Raw genomic sequence first — 19,495 nt, 5'->3', positions numbered from 1 at the left:
CAAAGGAGGTGGACAACGGTGCAGAAACCCCGGGCAAACTCGCAATCAGCCGGGAGCCCAGGAATTGCAAATCAAGGTGCTCCCACCGGCCCTGGTGGCAGGGGGAGAAGTCCTAGTCTGGAAATAGCTGCTCCTTGGGGCTGAGAGTGGCCCTAGGCGTTCCCGCAGGACCTGGGTCCCTGGATGGAGCCGCAGGCACAGCGGGGTCTGGCAGTGCGCCCTTGGGCAAGTCCCTATCTCTCTTTGCCTGGGTTCCTGTGGGACAAGCCCCACTCACTGGGGCCTCATGGACAGCGGGAGGGGACATCTCTGGGGGCCTCTGGATTTGTTCAGTGTCGACCAGGAAGCCATCCACTCCTCCCCCACCAGTGGTCCCCCTAAGCCTGCACCTACACGTTGGCTCCCAAATCTGTCTCCACACACTACAGTTTCTTTTTCACCAGTTCATGACAGTTCAGGAAGTCATGTTGTTTTCATCTTCACCTAGGCCAGTGGCCCCCTCCTAGACAGCATTTTGGGGATGTGTGCTGCGTGGTCCTCAAGAGGTAGGATGTGGAAGGCGGGGGGGATGCAAATGTCTAGCACTGCACAGGGCAATCAACTATTCACTCTTCCCGTGTGGGAAAAACTTGCTTATGTAGATTCTCTGAGCCATGAGCCTAACTCACTTTTACATAAAACAAGGAAAAAGTTTTTACACTCTTTTAATATCTACTGAATTTTCTGGGAGGGAAGACAATTCCTTTTTTTTAAAATTTTGCTCAGAATCTTGCCAAGAATTGCTCACAGCTTCAGCAAATCATGTCATTGACGGCAGTGCCACGTTCAGACTTTGAGTCACGTACACCTGGCCTGTCGGGCCGGCCGCAGGGGTCACGGGGCTTCGGCTAGAGGTGCAGACACCCAGCCACCTCACAGTGTCTGTCATCTCGCCCCAACATTTACATATTCAAATAGATACATTATTATAAGTTACTTTTCCTTTTTCTCTCCATTATAGCTATGGAATTATATAGATTTTGAAAATGCACATAGGTGGATAGATTAAGTTATCTTGCGCGTTTCAATTGTAGGATGGTAGAGGGCGCGCTGCAAAAATTTGTTGTAAGAAGGGGCACTGCGTCCGGCAGGGCGGGGACCTTGGCCCTAATCACTGCAGGAGAATGACTTGGTTTCCTTCCCTTCCTTCTCTTGGTTTACACCTTCAGGCTTATCGTGAGAGCTCTGTGGTGGTATTGTGTGTACGCCTTGTACGGAAAGCTATCTTCTTGGAATTAAGACAGATTCAAGGAATAAAATGCAAGGAAACAAGCAGAAGTTTCCTTCTGGTTTCTTAGTTCTGGCAGAAGTCAGAGAGCCAGGGAAAGGCTCTGAGTCCCAAACCCCAGCTGTCCTGACTCCTAAAGTGGCCCAAACTGTCTGTGTCAACCACCGATTTGTTCCTCAGAGGGAATTTCCCAGTGGGCAGGAGGGGCACAGCAGATGCAGAGCTGCATGCCACAGGACCCCTGTGTCCTCCTTCCTCACTGCCAGCCGCCTCCACTTCTCCCACTCGACACTTCACACTTTCTGGGTTTCCCCCACCCCCGCCCAAACCACACCGTAATCAGAAAATCAGTGACTGTCACCATTCAAAGGGACTGCAAAGATCTCCTCCAGCCCCAGGCATTTGAAGTAACAAAATCTCTGACCTGTATCCAGCTCTCAGCATGTGCCAAGTGATATGCTAGTACCCGTTTCCTTAACGCTCACAAAAATCCCACGAGGTAGGTAACATTATTATCCCCATGTTACAGACGATGAAACGGAGACACAGAGAGGTTAAGCCATTTGCCCAATATCATCCAGCAAGTCACTGGCAGAGCTGGGACTGAAATCCAGGTCGGCTGGTTGTAGAGCCCAGGCTGTTGAAGACCATGAGCCTCCAAGGTCTGAAAGTCCCGTCGGGTACCACGGGCATCGGAGCGCCCACTCAGGCCTCTTCTGCCTCCCAGGACCACTGAGACTGGCAAGAGAATGGCTGTGAAGATGTCTCATAAACCCAGCCTCCTGCATCTCCCAGAGCCATGACCCCAGCCTCAGCCTTGCCTGCTCCAAGAACACGCTGCTACACAATGCTTTGGAAACCTATCTCCCTCCCGGCGGGCCTTGCAGGGTGGGTGCAGGTCTGTGGGTATAAATACCAAAAAGAAATCGTTTTCAGCAGCAGAAGGGCCAGGCAAGATCTCAGTAACACAGAGAATCACCGTCTCTTCTCTTTCTGGAGTTCACCTCCCAGAAGAGGGTGTAGGTGCTTTACTGGGCTCCCAAGACTGACCTCCCCTCCTGCTGCAGCTGTAGGGGGCCTCCCTCGCCACCACCATCTGGGCCGGCGGACCTGGCCACCACCCCACGGTCCAACTGCATCCAAGCAAGCTACCACCAACCAGTGGCGAGCGACTCTCCACTCAGGGCTGGGGCTGGGATTAAGTTGCAAAAGGCTCGAGAGATTGGGGATGACAAAAGGGGCTTGGAGACTAATTAGGAGCAGCAATGAAAGCTTAATTCATAAAAGCAAACATTTTCCATCCATCAACCTGCAACCAGTTAAGGGCAACGTCTGAAAGAAATCTGGGCGTGGGGAAAGGAGCCAACAGGAACAGGAAATGTTTGAAAGAATGTAAACTATTTCAGTTTCATAAAAAGTAACAAGTAAACAGTTATTACATGCAAATAATGCCCTGGTTTTAATTAATGCTGAAAAGTCAAAATATGTTTGACATTTGTATGTATACACTGAGCGGCTGGAGAGGAAAAAATGGTGCCCAGATGCCCTTTTCCGAGCAGGACCGGCGGCTCAGAGGGAACTAAAACCTTAAGCAGGTCTTGTTTATTGGTGATGAAAAGTACCATTCTGCCTCAGCCCCTGTCGCGACTGGATGCAGAGGCAACCTAGCTTACTTTCTTAAGCGGGAGGGGCCGGCTGGTGCTTGGGAAGGACACTCCCCACTTTTCGGCAGGCTGGTCTTAAAGGGCCAGCGAGCCCTCAAGTCCCCATTTCGCCCCAGCAGGGGTTCTAGAACTTCTCCACCCAGAAGTGATGATGGGTTTCAGGTCCCAGCAGCCTCCCACTCAACAGCCCCTGGCAGCAGCCACAGCGGCGTCTGGTCCTGCCTTCCTTCATCTTGCCTGAGGAAGATCAGACAGGCAGGGTGGCACACCAGCCATGATCCTAGGGTGGGAGACGGCAGCCTTCAAGCTATGCTTTCCAACATTCAGCATCCTGCACTGCATTCATGTCTTTTCTAAACCACCTTAAGGCTCGAAGAACTGGTGAAACTGTGGCTTCAGGAGACCGCAGCTGGGGAGAGGCAGCCTCAAAGTGTGGGGGAGATTCCACCCCAGTGGGGAGAGTGGCTGGGGTGCTGGGGACCTAAAGACCAAGGATTTGTCTAAATCAGCCTCGAAGCATCCTGCCAAAAAAGACTGATGAGGGCCCATTTTGAACACAGGGATAGTCCACTATCTTCTCCCAGCATCTTTTGTGAGACAAGCGTGCTTAATCGGGAAAGAGGGGAGGTGTGGAAGACTTCACAAGTTCGTAAACCCCAGAAATGGGAAGAAAATTGTGTCTTTTCCGGCAAAAGACCCTAACTTTTTTCACATCCTCAAAAGGGTCTGTAACACCCTAAGGGGTTCCAAACCGCTGTTTTTGACAGAGCTGGCCCTGAAGACCTGTTTCTGGGGCTGCCACAGGGACCCCAAGGCCTCGCTCTCAGCTTCTTTCTCCCCGCCTTTGCCATTGCCAAAGTCGGGCTGGCGCGGTCTCCCTCCCGCTCACCTCGCCCACTGCGGCCCACGAAGCGAAGGTCGTTGAACCTGGCCACCTGGTTCTTCATGACAGCCGAGGCGTTGCGCAGCTCAGCGGAGTAGTTCTCATCATTGCCCGCCATCACTGTCACCACCGTTCCATCTGGCACGTCCCCCAGAGCCACCACCTGAGGGCATGGGGGCAGGGGGACAGCTTAGGAAGGTAGGGGAGGCCAAGGAAAGAAGGGGAGGAGCTGGGCGGGCAGCTCCGCTAGGTCCCAGGCACACTGCAGATTTTTCAAATGCGGGTTGGAGAAGAGGTTTAAAAACAATAGCGACCTGCCCCCCAATACAACAAAAATCAAAAGACAAAATCTCTACCTTCCACACCCAAATCCTAGATCAACTGGTTAAGTCACGTCCTGAACAATTTATCCTTTCAATGAAATTTAATCGAAGTGAAAGCAGTGAATGAGCGCAGGCAGTATGCTGTGGGGTGCAGTTCCTCTCTTCCCTTCGGCTTGAGCAAAAGAGGAATCAACACGCTCCTAGCAACCAAGTCTCTAAATGAAAATAATATCATCAATAATAACGGGACTGCTCCCCACATTCAATTAATGCCAGAGCCCTTTGGGGTACAAAATTTGGTCCTGAAATGCAGCCCAGGCCCTGTTTATCTGCCTCTGCAGAGCCTGAATTTGTTATGGAGGGAAAATGCAAAATGCAAAACAAACTGGTGTTTTCAGAGGGGTTGTCCAGAAAACCCCTTTAAAGTGAGAGAGGGGCTTTTGACAGCAGGAGGACGCACCTGCTGGGAATTGCAGGATGGGGGTGGAGATGCCCCCCTAATACAGTCTCCCCTACGCCCCCACCCCAAGGAGCATGGGGAGGCAGATGCCTTTTGAAAAGGAATCAGACTGCAAAGGCAGTCACAGCCATTTAAACGTGGCCACCGCGTGCAGGGACTAGGGATCCAGATGGTAAAAATTTCAAGGAGAAAATGTTTGGGGTCTGATTAAAAAGGCCAGATTTCCTGTCAACATCCTGTCTTCTTTTAATTTCAAAGATTCCTTTTAAGCTCCAAGTGACAGTAAAACCTCCGATCTGAGGATTAAAGTCACACGGGCTTCCCCCTCCCCCTTCTCCCCGGGAGATTTTCCCCACTGGTATTTTAAGATGTCACCCGGGAGACCTCAAAGAGCCACTCATCCCTTTTTCCAATTTGGAGTCGTCTTAATGGGACCAAGGACGGCCTCAGCTGCCAGGAGCCGCTGTTTCCAGCCACCTCAGGCACCCGCCACCCCCAGCCGCTGGCCCTTCCTGCCTTGCCCTTTCTCACGGCAGCTGTGAGAGGTTTAGGGGAAAACCAAGGCGTTTTCGTTTCATCTCGCTGCCCCCTTAAAAAAATGAAAATGAAACAGTCGCCTACTCCCCAGCAAAGAGAAAAAGCTCCTTTGAATGACTGGGGGTTGCCGGGGGTGGGAGCGCCCCCAGTCTCTGCCTGACATTCGGGATCCCGGCCGCAACCGATTAGGGTTCGTTTAGGCCCCCGATCCCGGCCTAGAGCCTCCCGGTGTAAAATTTCAGAAGCCGGGAGTTGACGGTGTGAGCAGGAAGTGTTTCTGAAGCAGTGCAGAAGGAGGGGTGCTGCTCCTCTGAGAGGAGGGTAGGCCCTCTCCACCCTCCGCACCCCGCCTCCGGTGTCCTCGCCCTGGTCCCGGGGCTCCTCTGCCCCGCTGCCCGCAGGGCTGTGTCCGAGGGATCCGGGCTGGGGAAGAGCGAAGCCCCATCCGCCCGTTTCCGTATCAACGTCTCTCCGCAGGGCTCCCCAAGGGTGGAGGGGCCAAATCCTCTAAAAGTCGTCCGTGTCGGGTGCATCCAAGAAGGAACGCCTAAGTCCCCGGCCGGAGCGCGCGCAGAGACCGAAAGCGCCCGTGGCTCGGCTGCTGGGCTCTCGCCGCGGGGTCGCGGGCACGTCCCCTCCCCTCCCTTTCTGGGGCCCTGGCCCCAGCAGCTGAGACGCCCGAAGGCGCAGGGCCGGTGTCCTCCCGCCCGGGGCCTCGCACTCACCTTGAAGGCGACGGGCAGCGTCTTGTTACAGCGCCAGTGCGAGGGCAGCACGGAACAGAGGAAGTTGGGGCTGTCGGTGCGCACGAGTTCGCCCGCGTGGTCCGCCAGCACGTCCACCATCGAGCGCACCTCGGGTCGGGCGCGCCCGCCGGGCCCCACGGCCGCCTGCGCGCCCAGCGCGCCGCTGTTCTCGCCCATCTTGCCGCCGCCGCCGCCGCCGCCGCCGCAGGGGAAGGCCGTGGAGGGAGGTGTGAAGCGGCGGCTGGTGCTCGGGTCTACAGGAATACGCATAACAGCGGCCGTCAGGGCACCGGGCGGGCGGCGGCGGCGCGGCTCCCCCGGGGGCGGCTGGCGCGGGCGCCTCCTCGGCCGCCGCTGCCGCGAGAATCGGGAAAGCAGAAGCAGCCGGGCCGAGGCCTCAGGGCGCAGGGGGCGGCGCCCGGGGACGCCTCGCCTGGGCCCGCCAGCCGTGAGGCCTCGCTGCCCCGACGGCCGCGCAGCCGGTCCGCTAGTCCCGCATCCTGGTCGAGCGGCCCGCGTGCGGCCGCCCCTCGCGGCGATTCCGGTTGCCTTGACCGCGGCGGGGCCCGCGCGGGCTGTGCCGCCACCGCCGCCGCCTCCCGCCCCCGCAGCCCGCTAGCGGCCTCCCCACCGACTCCGCGGCCGCAGCCCCAGAGCAAATCCTCGAGAATCAAGTGGCGGTGCCGAAACCGCCTGCGAGGGGTTAGTACCCCGGGGCCCGCGGGGGCGGGGCCGGCCCGAGCGACGCGTTGTGCAGCCAATCGGAGCCCCCATCGCGGGCACCTCGGCAGCGCCCGCGGGGGAGGAACGGGGACCGCCGAAGGCCGCCCAACGGGGAGGGGCGGAAGGCTCCGCCCCGCCGAGGAAGCCCGGGGTTGGGGGCCCCCAGCGCGATCGCCCTGGGCTCCTTGAGAGTTCTGGGGAGCCGGAGCCGAGGCTAAGAATTTGTTTAAAACGTCTAGTCCCTACAGAGGCTCATTTGCCGCCGCCTCCTGACTCGGGGGCTGCAGCTCCTTTTCTGTCTCCCTTCCCGGCCGCCCGCAGCCAGGCCTCCCCAGCTCCAGCTGCTTTCGGCCTGTGAAGCTTGCACCCTCAGCTGGGGGCCGCGGGGGCCTCAAGGCCGGTGACATCCAGCGGGGAGCTGCCCCAAAGTGGCTTCTCACTGCCCCTACCTGTCCCGCAAATTATTTTGACCCAAGAGCCTCCACCGCATAGGAGATTACGCGCGAGCCAGAGGCCTCTGCAGCTCCCAGCTCTGCGCGACTTTCCTCCCGGCCTCGGTGGCTCCGGTGCCAACCTGGGGACAGAGGGAAGGGTGTCCCTTACGCGCCCTCATCGGCTTGGGGGCGAGTAACCCCATTCCTCTCCGCTCTCCCCTCAAAATAACTTTCAGGATCGCGCAGGCCTCGCTGCGTCGTTCTTCGTTGTGGCGGCCTGAGGGTCTTCGAAAAACGCGGTGGGGCCTGAAAAACGCGAGTGTTTACCCCCGCCCCCCGCCGACCCCGCGCGCATGTAAACACTGTCCTGCATCGTGGAAGAGGACGCGAGTCCCTGGTGAGAGGAAAACTGTGCAGAGAACGCAGGAATGGCTGCAAAGCTAAGGGCCCCTTCTTCCAAAGGAGGGAATTTTCATCCACCATGTGGATGCAAACTGGCCCCCGCGGGTCCACGCCCACCTCTTCCCGGGCGGTGCGCTTGGGCCGCGCGGGCAGGGACCAAAGAGCTCTGCCGAGGCACTGCTCGCCGGCCCTGGGTCCTCGCTCCCAGTCCCGGCCGCGTGGCCCAACCATTCCCCGGCGGCAAGCAGGCAAACAATCCCTCTCCCGCCTCCTAGGCCGGGCGACCGGGCGTAGGGACAGGCTACATCGAGGAGGGGAACTGGAAAGATCAAGCCGCCATTCACACTGGATTATCGCCCCAGATGCGCTCCCTGGAGTCTGGGGAACGAACGCGTGCAGAGCCTCCCCGCCGTTTTGCAGATCGGGTTGGATATTCGTTGTTTCCGGCACTCGACAGGTGCAAAACGACCGATTCCAAGCCTCGGGAGCAAAGAAGCATAGGATCCGACGGTGGCTGCAAGATCTCGCCCTGGATCTGACCCCGGCCCATCGCGCGCCATTTCGTCGTTGCCAAACGAAATCAAGCCCTGCGTCCGCTCCAGGGAGGACCGGCTCTGGCCCAACCTCGACCACCTGGAGAGCTGATCCCCACCCCTGTCGGAGCCTCACGTCAGTCCCTCGGGCCATTTAGAGAGCAGCGACGACGAAGGTCCCTCACTGGACCTTTTTATAGAGCCTACACGTCGGAGTTGCAGATCGCCGGGGCTCAGGCCCGCTCGCTCACGTGAGCGCTGACACTAGCCGCAGAACTAGAAGAAAGTGAGGAACCGGGACCTTGGTGCATCCAACCTCTGGGAGCTTCCCGCCAGGTAGGGCCCGGGGCCAGGGAGGACGGGCGACGCCGCACTGCCCTGGAGCGGCTTTGGGGCCAGGACCCGCTGCGTCTGGGGTTCGTAAATTCGATTTGTCGAGTGGTTTTGGTTTGCAGCCATGCCCTTACTTGTCTCTCCGCCTGATTTCTCCCTCTCATCCTAGGGCGGGTTTACAAATGGGTTTCCTGAGAATGGGGCTCCTGTGGATCTTGGCACCTGGCACAGGACCCGTCATGGCTCCAGCCCTAAGGAAAGCGCTCGCTGCCAGTGGGCGCCAGAGCTAGGGAACCTGGGTTGTAGACGCAGGAGGTCGCCGGGGCCGCCGGGGGAGGAGCAGTTCCGAGATCCACCGCTAGTTGACGCCTGCACTCTGCCAGCCGCGGAGATGCCCCGACAGGCTCTGTGCACAGATGTGTGCCAGCTGCGGTCCCGCGTTCAGGCGCCGCCGGCCGCCTCCTGCAAGCTGCCCCTTCTGGACAGACCTCCCGCCCGATTCCTCACCATCTGTGCGGCTACGTATCGGACAAACCAATGGCTTTGTGGTAGACCAGAGGCTGCCCTCTCCGCTCCCTATGGACAAGGATGCTCTCTGCCTTCGCATCTCGGACACCGGAGGGCTCCTGCGCCCTCTGACCCGCTGCAGAACGTTCCCTCTGGCAGAAATGCACAGTACTTTCCTGTCCTGTTCTGGAGCACCGGGGTTGAGGAGCACTCACAGAGGAACAGACCAGCTCTTTCCCAATTTCACCCTAAGGCAAACCTACTTTGTCCCCACCCCAGACTGACAGACCTAGGGTCACACCCTCTCTCTCTCCTTCTCTTCCCACCCCCTCTCTCCCCGTTTTTCGAAGGACAGTTACAGTTGGAAAGCTCCCAGTCCCCAAGTTGGGACACCCAGTTACCCTATCCCTTCCCCATCTTATGTGGACCGTCATCTCCTCTCCTTCTTCTCTGGGACCGATGGACAAACAGCCCACCTAAGGGAAAGCCAAGTTGTCCGCAGGAGGGGGAGGAAGCCAGGAGGTCTGGACCTACCTTGGCCCAGAGCTGGGTAAACAGGGACACAACCTGGAGCCTGCAGAGTCTGGGTTCTGGGAGCCACTCCTCCCGCCAGTGTCCTCCACCCCGGAAGGGGATCCATGGGGTCAGAATGACCCTGTGTCGGGCACCCTCCTCCTGCTGCAGGAGAATGTCTAGGAGTGCGCTCCTAGTGCACTCCCGGTAGTGAGGTGCCTGTATGTCTCTCCCCTCCCACCAGAGAGAGCGCTTCTGAGGGCAGGTCTGATTCCTAGGGAGTCCCAGTGCTTGGGGAGGGGTGAGGACCCCCCAGCTGTGCCAGATAGTGGACGTTTATGCTCTGGAAAACCTTCTAAGAGGTCCGTTGGCTGTGGAAGGAGCTTTGGTCTGCGGTTCCACTGCCTGAGTTCTTCCACCACCTACCGTGATCGAGAGAAAACTGCTTAAAAGCTCTCTGAGCCTCATCTGTTTCGTCTGTAAAGTGGGGGTAGTACCAGTGGCCTCCTCATAGAATTGTGTGTAAAGTGCTTAGCACAGGCCTGGCACATAGGTGGTGCTCCATCCATTCAAGCTGGCACTGTTGTTTATACTAAAAAAAATAAGTCCTGATCACCCCTTGTCCGGGGCCTTTGGCAAGTCCCTTCCCCTCTCTGGGCCTCACATTTCCCATTTGTGAAATACCCAGTTCCCAAATTCAAAGCTTCCCCAGACTCGGAACCTAGTCCTTGGCAATCCTGGCCCCCTTGGTTCTCCTGGGGGCGGCCTGGGGGAGCTAAGGAATGTCCAGGCAGAGACAGCTTGCAGGAGGGTTTTCCAGCAACCATCATAGGGCTGCCGGTGCCTGGGTCTTGAGGACTCACCTTCCCCTGGGCTCTCAGACCCTCACTCTGGAAATCCACTCGCCTCACCCCCTACCTCCCCACAGACACTTTCCCAAGTAGAAACTGGCCTCAGCCAGCACTGTCAGCCCCCACGCCCTCCCCAGGAGGCGGCTGTTCCCTTTATCCTGAGTCTCATGGGAGCCCTAGTCCAGTGAAGAGACAGAGGACAGTCATCCAGAAGCTAATGGTTTCTCCCAGCCCGACCTCCACACCCACTCCAGAGAGACCCATGGTGAAACCTGTTTCTTTCCTAGTGCCCTGGAACCCAAGGTGGAATATTCCTGTCCCTCACTGAGCCTCAGTTTCCTTTTCTGTGAATGGAGGTCATTCTAATTGCTGCATTTCACAATCTGGAGGGGAGGGGCATTGTGTTTCACCGTATCAAAAATACCATCAATTGTTCCATGTGAAAGAAAAAGAAAGAGAATGCTGCTAATTAAACTAGGACTTGTCTGTATCCTTATTTCAGATATATATTTATACATATGTAAGTTTTATTATATATGCTACCTATATATCATATATTAAAATATACATATAGAATTAGTGAGAAAGGGTCATGAAAAACAGTAATATGGTTGAGGGGTTGCTGCCTCCGGAGTTGGGAGCCTTCACCCCAGAGAATCCACCTCTGAGGCGTCCCTCCTGGGCAGCCTCTCAGGAAGCCTCCTGCTGATGGGGCTGGAGGAGGAGGACAAGTGGCTTCTCAAATTGCAGAGGTTTTTTTTTTTTTTTTCTCTTTGGAAAGGGCCAGACTCTGAGGGGAGGGAGAGGGAGCTGGGGAGAGCATGGTGAGTAGGACACAGCTACAGTCTCTGCGGTTAACTGGCTGTAACTTTTGCCCAGGGTCTGCACCTCTCTGAGCCTTGGTCCCCTGGACAATAAAGTAGGAAGAGCAGTAACAGCCATGTTGGCTGAGGTGTTATCAGGTCCAGCCCTGTGTTTGGGCTTTAAGTGCGTCTTTCAATCCTCATGTGTACGAGGTAGGTGTTAACGCCCATTTAAATGAAAAGAAACATTGCTCAAGGTTTTCCGGGCTAAGGAGGACAAGAGCCAGATTAAAAGCTCAGTCTGACTCAAAATTCGGGGAGGAGGCACCTCAAACGGTTATATACGTTCCTTCCCCCTCCCCCCACCAGTGGTTAAATGAAGAAATGGGAAGAGCCCAGTGTACAGATATTGAAAGAGCTCAGTACCGTTAGCTGTGATGATGGTAGGGGAGCTAGAGGCAATGAAATTTGTTAAACAGCAGTGGACTTGGAAATCAGCAGACCCTTCAGACTCCCGGAAGCGGGTGCAGGGGTTGTCCGCTCCCACAGCCTGCTCTCTTTTCACCTCGGAACCAACTCTCCTGTGAGGAGGCTGACTCAGCGGTAGTCCCCAGTTTACAGATAGGAACACTGAGGTCCAGAACGGGGAGAGACTTGACCTGAGTCACCAAGGAAGAAGGGAGACTTGGACGGAGCTCCTGCAAGGCCAGGGGGCAACACCACAGCCGGGCGGCCTGACCTCCGCCCACCCTGCTGGAGCCCGCAGACGGAGCCCCCCGGAGCCAGGGCTGCAGGGCATCCCTCCAGCACCCCCTCCCGGCCAGGTGCGACCCATCGCTCCAGGGGAAGTGCCCCGTCTCCCTGCAGGCCTCACTTTCACCAGCCTTCTAGGCTTTGGGCCGGCTCGCCGCAGTACCCCAGATGATTTTCACTGTGACTCCGGGTTGGAGCCTCAGGAGGTGCCAGCTCCCTCTTGCCCCTGCAGCCGTGGAGCCCCCCACTCCCACTCCCACCCTGCTGTAGCTCCCCTGGGAGAGGGTGCCCAGCTTTGGGAATGGGAGAGGGAGGACGGAGGGCAGAGGGGTGGTCTCAGCACAAGCCTGGCCAGGGGAGAGGAGGTGGCCCCATCAGTAGCCGGGGAAGTGGATTCTGGCTTTGGCTCCCGCCACTGGGTCTGGTCTTCCTACCGCCCTCCCTGTTCCTCACTTTGGTCCTCTATAAAACGGAAATAATTCTGGCAGAACGCTGTGGTCTATGACTAACAATTGCCCTAATTGATTGGACTCCTGCTGTGTGCTGCGAGTGCTACCCCAATTATCACTAACCCTTATGAGGCTTCCGCAGGGTAGAGATTTTGTTTTCTCCACTTTACAGGTGGGAAAATTGAGGCTCAGAGAGTAAAGAGCTTCTTCCCTTTGGGCCTCAGAACCTGAGAGGTTCAAACAAGAAAGTCTCGAGGGCTCTTCTTTTTTTTTTTTTTTGCAGGATCGTAGTTCCCCCACCAGGGATTGAACCTGGGGCCACAGCTGAGTCCTAACCACTGGACCACCAGGGAAGTCCCTCGAGGGCCCTTCTTTTAACATGACTCCTTGACACAGAGCAGGGCTCTGTCTCTGCTCTGCTGGCTGGTCACAGTGCCTCCATCCACAGCACTGGGTGGGTGCCAAGCTCCTTGCTGGCAGAGCCATCAAATCAGAGGACTCTTCTGTTGGGGGGCAGGGAAGAGCAGGAGAATGGTGAGAGGGGCCTGGGTATCTTGGAGCCCAAGAGGGCTTCAGGGAAGTGCGTGGCCTTTCCGCAGGCCCAGGATGGAGCTTCCGCTCTGGCAGTTAAGGAAAGGGCTCTTCTGAGTGGCTGTTGCCTCTTGCATCCCCTATAGTAGAGGAAAGACAGGAGGGCTTTCAGGTTCAAAATGCCTCCAAACCTTAATCAGGTGGCAAGAATAGGAGTCCAAGAAATTGGTAGTCCCAAAGCCAATTTTTCCAATAGGATTGGAACAGGGTTAGAATGCTGAGCTTTATTAATCATTACTGACAACAGTTAAAGTTCATCTAGCCTCACAATACTTTTATGGGGGAGGTACAGTTATCACCCCCATTTTACAGGTGAGAAAACCGAAGACAGAGAGGTTAAATAATTTGCCCAAGGACACACAGCTGGGAAACTGTGGAGCTAGGATTCCAACTAGGCAGCGTGGCCCCAGAGCCCACGTTCCTGACCACCACTCTCTTGTTCTCATGGACCAGAATCAGTTGCTTGAAGTTACAGTCATGGAATAGAATTAGAATCCTGGCATGAGAATTGTGGGCAGGATTCAGAATTTTATAATGTGAGACTCCACAGGGCTCTGAGGTATCATATCCAGATCTCCTATTTATCACATGGTGGAACCAAGGCCTAGGGAGGGGAAGCTGCGACTCAAGGTCGCAGCTTTGGCCAGGGGCAGAGTCTGGAACCCCCTCTCACCGCCTCCCACTGACTGTGTTCCAGGGTGCCTTTCTCTCCACGCCACCTCCCCCCATGCCTGCCCACCCGGTGCCTCCCGGGCCCAGCCAGTCCCATTAGGGATTTTCCATCGCCCCAAAAAGGTCCTAATGACTATCAGTCCTTGTGAAGCCTTAATTAATCTCAGAGGCCGATGGCTCTGAGGAGACTGGGGGCTTTGGCCTTACGCAGATGAAGATTACGGCTCCATTTCATGTGGTGGTAGAGGAACGCCTCAGACATTCCTGCCAGCAATAAAAGCCACATGGCTTTCCAGCGTCGCCCTTGGAAAAGAAAAAAAGCGCAGCCCTTTGCGGAAAGAAATCAACTATGTGCTGTATGCATGGCATGAGATAAAAACGGGGCAGAATGAGGTGGAGAACAGTTGGTCTTTTATGTGGCCTCCGATGGCCACCGAGAGTGGCAGGGCCCAGCGGTCATGATCCCAGCTGCAACCCCGGGGAGAGGGGTAGCCCTCTGCGCGGTGGTAGAAGCCACAGTGGCAGGGCCTCAGCCCCTCAACCCGAACTGAGTTTGAGCCGCCCCAGATGTCCCACAGGCAGGGCCAGCTTCCTGGGCCTGTGACCCATGCAGTCGCACAAAAGGGCCTTGCACTTGGATTCATGCTCTGCCGTCACTGCCTTGACATTCTTAATACTTTTTGAACAAGGGGCCTGCAATTTCATTTTACACTAGGCCCCTCAAATGATATGACTGGTCCTGCCCACAGGTCACCCCATCAGCCCTTTGCCTCATGTCTCCTGGCCCCTTCCATGTGCCCAGGCCTGGGGAGAGTGTTTTTTGAGCACCTATATTGTCTGAGGTGAACTTTAAAACAACCCCGTGAATTGGGCAGATGTGGAAACTGAGGCTCAAAGAGACTTTCATGTGGCAAGGAAGCCTAGATTTGGACTCAGGTCCCTCTGACTCCAAAGCAAGTGTCTGAACCACTCCCCATTCTGCAGTCTTTCATGTTCATCATGCCCAGTGGGGATGGTGATGCACACGGTCAGGCTTTTTTATTCCCAAATAACAGAAGGGATAATTGAGGCCTGACAAGTGAAGGTACTCATGGTCATACCCAGTCAGTGGGGAATGGGTCCCTCGGTCCTGGACTGGGCAACAGTGGACCTGGGCCCGGACCCCTAGGGCTGAGGGGGAGGGGTGTCCCAGTTTTATAGTTGTTTGTTGCACTTGTAAATTTATTAGCTCTTCTGTGTGGGTAATTGCCTTGAGTCTGGCCTTGGATGTAGTGGGAGTCCTGGCCCCCCTCCCCAGCTCTCCGTCCTAAACATCTAGAAGTCCTTCCTTGTGACTTCCTCCACTGTTTCATGCTCCAGTTTTCCTCTGCTACCCTCATTGGTTGGGGAAGCAGTTGTGCCGTATACCTTGATAAACTCAAAGGGCTTGCAATCCTCTATGAATCATAGAAAGTTGGGGTTGAATGGAGCCTAAAGGTGGTCATGACTTATGACCTGGCTGCTGGCCCCAGGGGAGCCGTCCCCTTATTCCTTGCTGGGTAACCTCAGGCAAGCCCCTTCCCTCTCTGGGCCTCAGACACCCCATCAGGGAGAGAAATGTATTAGCCCACACTTGATCCCCAGGAGGACTGTCCATCTTCAATGTTCTAGAATTCCATGTTAATCTATGACTGGGGAAACTGAGGCCCAGGCAAGGTCATAGACTTGCTCAAGGTCACACAGGATGCTCACTGGCAGCCGGACCCAACTCTGAGGCTCCTGCCTGATAACCTAGCTTTTCTCTGCGCAGACCTCTGGAGGGACCAACTCTGGTCTTGTCCTCCTTCCCCAGCTCCACAGGCCACCATGGCCTGTCAGGCACCTTAAGTGCCCAGGTCTGGAAGCCTCAGCTAAGGGTCCTCTTTAGGAAAAAATGTGCCTGGTGATGGTAATGTCCTTTTTTTCCCACTCACATTTAGGTTGTGTCATTGTTTCCATAATAAAGACCTCTATTCTAGGTGTTATAATTTGGCTAGAAAATGGGGAGGAAGGGTCAAACTCTAGGACCCAAGGGGCAGGTGAGGGATAGAGCGCTGGAAAGCCAGGAGAGGAACGATCTTACTGGACCCAACACACACAGGGTACGTGTGTGCACGCGCACACACACACACATACACACCTCTTCTCATGGGCACACTCACACGCTGCACACATGCTCATGGGCACTCTCACACACACTCACTGGCAGCTCACACTCACACATCTATGTGGACAAGTCCTCATGGAGGCCAACACTGCTAGGTCACAGCCACACATGTAAACAGTTAAGTGTATGTGTGTGCAAAGACGCTCACAAGGAGACACATCTGTCTGTGTCAACACTCACAGACCCATTAGTGTAGACGCAGATAGGCCTCCATAGGCACACGTCAAGTGCATGTAGACACAGACCATCCTGTGGACAGAGCTACACGCAAACTTTGAGGCAGGTGTGGAGTAAGGGCTCAGAGCTTGAATTTGTTCTCTAGCTCAGCTCTGGGAGGAGTTGAACCCTGGCTGTGGAAGTTTCTGCTTCTTCTTAGTTCAGGGGCATTGACTCTCTAGGTGGTTTGTGAGCCCAGGGCTTTCAGACACTTCCCCAGTATCTGACTGTTAACCTCCTTCCCTCCCAAATATTCCATGGAGGTGAGGGGAGCCTGCCCTCTTGGTCCAGAAAAAGGTGGCTGTTATATGAGGGTTGCAGGGAGGGTCCCTAAGGCAGCCTGGGCTGGAGGGCAGAGCATGAGCCTGGGGCCCCAAAGCCCTGGGGTCAGGTTCAGGCTGAGAGGCCCTGGACATGACACATCACCTTCCTGAGCTTCAGCCACCTCACCTGTAAAACGGGGCAATTACTGCTGTTCAAAGCGGGTCGTGAAGGGGCTTCTGGCTCACATGGGAGCTCAGAAACAGCAGCTGCCACAGCCCGACCACCCCTGGAGGGCGAGTCACCCTAAGCCCCCTCTTTTAGGGCCTAGGTGACACCCCCAGGGACCTCAGCGTGGGGAAGAGTATTGAAGCCATGTCATTTGATGAACTGTTAAAGCAACTGGGAACTTTGTCCTGGGGAAGAGCAGGCCTGGGACTGAGAACTCTGCTTTCAGATCTCTGAAGAGCCCTGTGTGGCAGGGGACCACGCGAATGCGGGGGATGGAACTATGGCCAGTGGCTGTTGGGCTCCATATGAGGAAAAGAAGCAGAGACAGAATGAGACATTCCTCTAGAGGTAGAGAGCTCCCCATCATGGGAGGTATTCAAGTTGAGGCCAGGATATTGTAGAGGGAATTTAAATGTTGGATGGGGCTGGAGGCTGGACCAGGTACCAGTGTCTAGCCTAGGTTTGGCTCGTAGTAAACATTTATTGAACAAATGATAGAGTGAAACCAAAGTTCCATTTGTGACCTGACAGTCTGTGATGCAGGGTCTGCCAGCTCTGAGTTCTCACCCTGGCATCTTTACCTGCTAGTGTGTGACCTTGGGCCTCCTCAAGCCTCAGTCTCCTCATCTGTAAAATGGGGAGAATTGACCACCTTCCATGCTCTTCCCTCCAAGTAAACTTTAGTAGTTCAATAGCTGACATCTTTTATTGCTGCCTTTCAGTTCATTCCAAAATGACTGCTCTTATAAATAGAAAATGACACTGAAAGCAGAAAGCATACAGACAAACAAGATGATGGTTAACACAAAGACCAGGAGAGTGGTTCCCCTGCCCCGCCATGGCAGGGAGGGGGAGAAGGAGGGATGTGATTGGGAAGGGGACACTGGTGGGAGCCCTAAGGTCCACTTAGTGGGTTTTTTTTTTTAACATCTTTATTGGAGTATAATTGCTTCACAGTGTTGTGTTAGTTTCTGCAGTACAACAAAGCGAATCAGCCATATGCATACATATATCCCCATATCCCCTCCCTCTTGTGTCTCCCTCCCACCCTCCTTATCCCACCCGTCTAGGTGGTCGCAAAGCACCGAGCTGATCTCCCTGTGCCATGCAGCTGCTTCCCACTAGCTATCTGTTTTACATTCGGCAGTGTATATATGTCAATGCTGTCCTCTCACTTCATCCCAGCTTACCCTTCCCCCTCCCTGTGTCCTCAGGTTCATTCTCTACGTCTGTGTCTTTATTCCTGTCCTGCCCCCAGGTTCATCAGAACCATTTTTTTTTTAGATTCCATATATATGTGTTAGCATACGGTATTTTTGTTTTTCTCTATCTGACTTACTTCACTCTGTATGACAGACTCTAGGTCCATCCACCTCACTTAGTAGGGTTTCTTAAAAGCTAGGTGGTGGGTTTATGGATGTCTGTTTTATTATTATCATTTAAACAATATTTATATACACTCCCTCTTACTATATTTTACAAGAAAGTATTTTAAGAGAAAAGCAAAAGGTAAAAAAACCCTCCCTCCCCGAAAAAGCCATCCCTCCCCGAAACCTCTGAAAAAATGATTGACAAAAATGCTAAAATTTGCATAGAGTTGCAAAACTGCCCATGGTGCATCAAAGTTGGAGAGTGTTTATTCTTGGCCAAATCACTGTTTCAACCAGATTGTCCTGTCCACCAGCTCACTCAGCTGAATCATCTGGTGGCCTTGAAGCCATGCTCATCATGGCAGCCCCCCCATGTGGAGCATTTTGGGGTACCCAGCCCCTGCTGAGCATGCTCCCTACTGAGCTCCTTAAATCTTACCAACAGCTTTCTAGGTACATGTCATCAGGCCTGCTTTACAGGCAAGGGACTGAAGTTCATTGAGTAAGTCTCCTGGACCCAGCTAGGAAGGGGCAGAGCTGGGATTTGAATCAAGATCTATTGATGCTGAAATTGTGCCCTGCTGTATGCAGCAGCCTCACCCCAGGGGCCAGGCCCTTCAATATAATAACTAATGATATCCACACTTCACATGTATTATTTCATTTATCCTCACAGCCGCCTTATGTGTTAAGTACCCTTATTATTACTTCCATTATAGCACTAGGAAAACTGAGGCACAGAAAGGTTAATAAGTCGCCCCGATTCACACCTCGGGTGAATGTCAGAGGTGAGCTTTGAACCTAGGCAGCCTGTGCTGCCCTGCCAGGCCCATGGGGAGCACAGACGCCATGGACACAAGACAGAGCTGTGGCCCGGGGTCCACAGATGACCCCCAGGAACCAAAGGCCAGCAGGAATGGATGACTGGGGTTGGGGGATGCAGCAGGGAGATCTGCTCCCAGAGTGACACCAGCCCTATGCAATGAGCTGTGTCCCTCCCTCTTTGCTTAGCAGGCCTGTGGCCCTTGGGGGGGGTGCTGAGGATGTGGGTAGAGCCAAACAGAGGCTAGAGCAAGCTCATAAATCCCTGCCTGGCGTGTCTGGGCCACAGGCTCAGACACCGGGCACTCTTTGTCATTTGCTGTGGGCATGAGTTTGTCCCTGGCAAGAATGTGACGTTCATCACCTGTGCATCTCTGGGTGCCCCTGAGTGACTTCTGGAATGGGATCATAAAATGTGCTCAGACCCTGGGTGGGGGCTGCACCCTCTTACTGCCCCATCTCTGAACCTCAGTCAAATCAGGGGTGAGCTTGATGCTCTGAAAGTCCTTAGCTCACAGAGACCTGGTCCCATCCTAGGAGCACAGGGGGAAATGTTCCCAGTCCTATCCTCGGGGAGCCCTGCACTTGATGGGGGAAGAGCTGGGATAGAAAGGAAAAGGAGAAATAAGCAAAGGAAGGAGGAGGCTCTAGCTAGATTCATTCAGTCAACAAACATTTTTTGAGCACCTACTATGTGCCAGGGGTTATTTTAGGTGCTGAGGATACAGCAATGGACACGATAGCTTTGACTCCAACAGGGAAGGCACAAGATAAACAAGGAGGCAAATACACAAACACGAAGATAGACAGTGGGTGGTCACTAATTCCTTAGACAGGCGGGTCAGTGAAGGTCTCTCGGAGGAGGTGACATCTGCGCCGAGACCTGAAGGTTGAGGAGACTCAGGTGGAGGAAGGGAGAGGGGAGCTGGTGGGAGGGCCCACAGCACGGCAGGAAGCAGCTTCTCC

At 54.9% G+C, this 19,495-nt stretch overlaps 1 protein-coding gene across 1 annotated transcript in view; it reads right to left on the bottom strand.

The window, feature by feature from the left end:
* Window positions 1–19,495, bottom strand: part of RUNX3 (RUNX family transcription factor 3) — a 60,720-nt gene that overhangs the window by 20,637 nt on the left and 20,588 nt on the right. The window contains exons 2-3 of the mRNA XM_061186982.1: window positions 5,860–6,134; window positions 3,821–3,977 (exon numbers count right to left, since the gene is read on the bottom strand). Of these exons, the coding sequence (XP_061042965.1) occupies window positions 3,821–3,977; window positions 5,860–6,134 (432 nt within the window). The remainder of the gene's footprint in view (window positions 1–3,820; window positions 3,978–5,859; window positions 6,135–19,495) is intronic.

This window comes from Eubalaena glacialis, chromosome 3 (genome assembly GCF_028564815.1).
Source record: "Eubalaena glacialis isolate mEubGla1 chromosome 3, mEubGla1.1.hap2.+ XY, whole genome shotgun sequence".
Taxonomy (NCBI): Eukaryota; Metazoa; Chordata; class Mammalia; order Artiodactyla; family Balaenidae; genus Eubalaena; species Eubalaena glacialis.
This window is presented reverse-complemented; position numbering and strand designations above follow the sequence as displayed.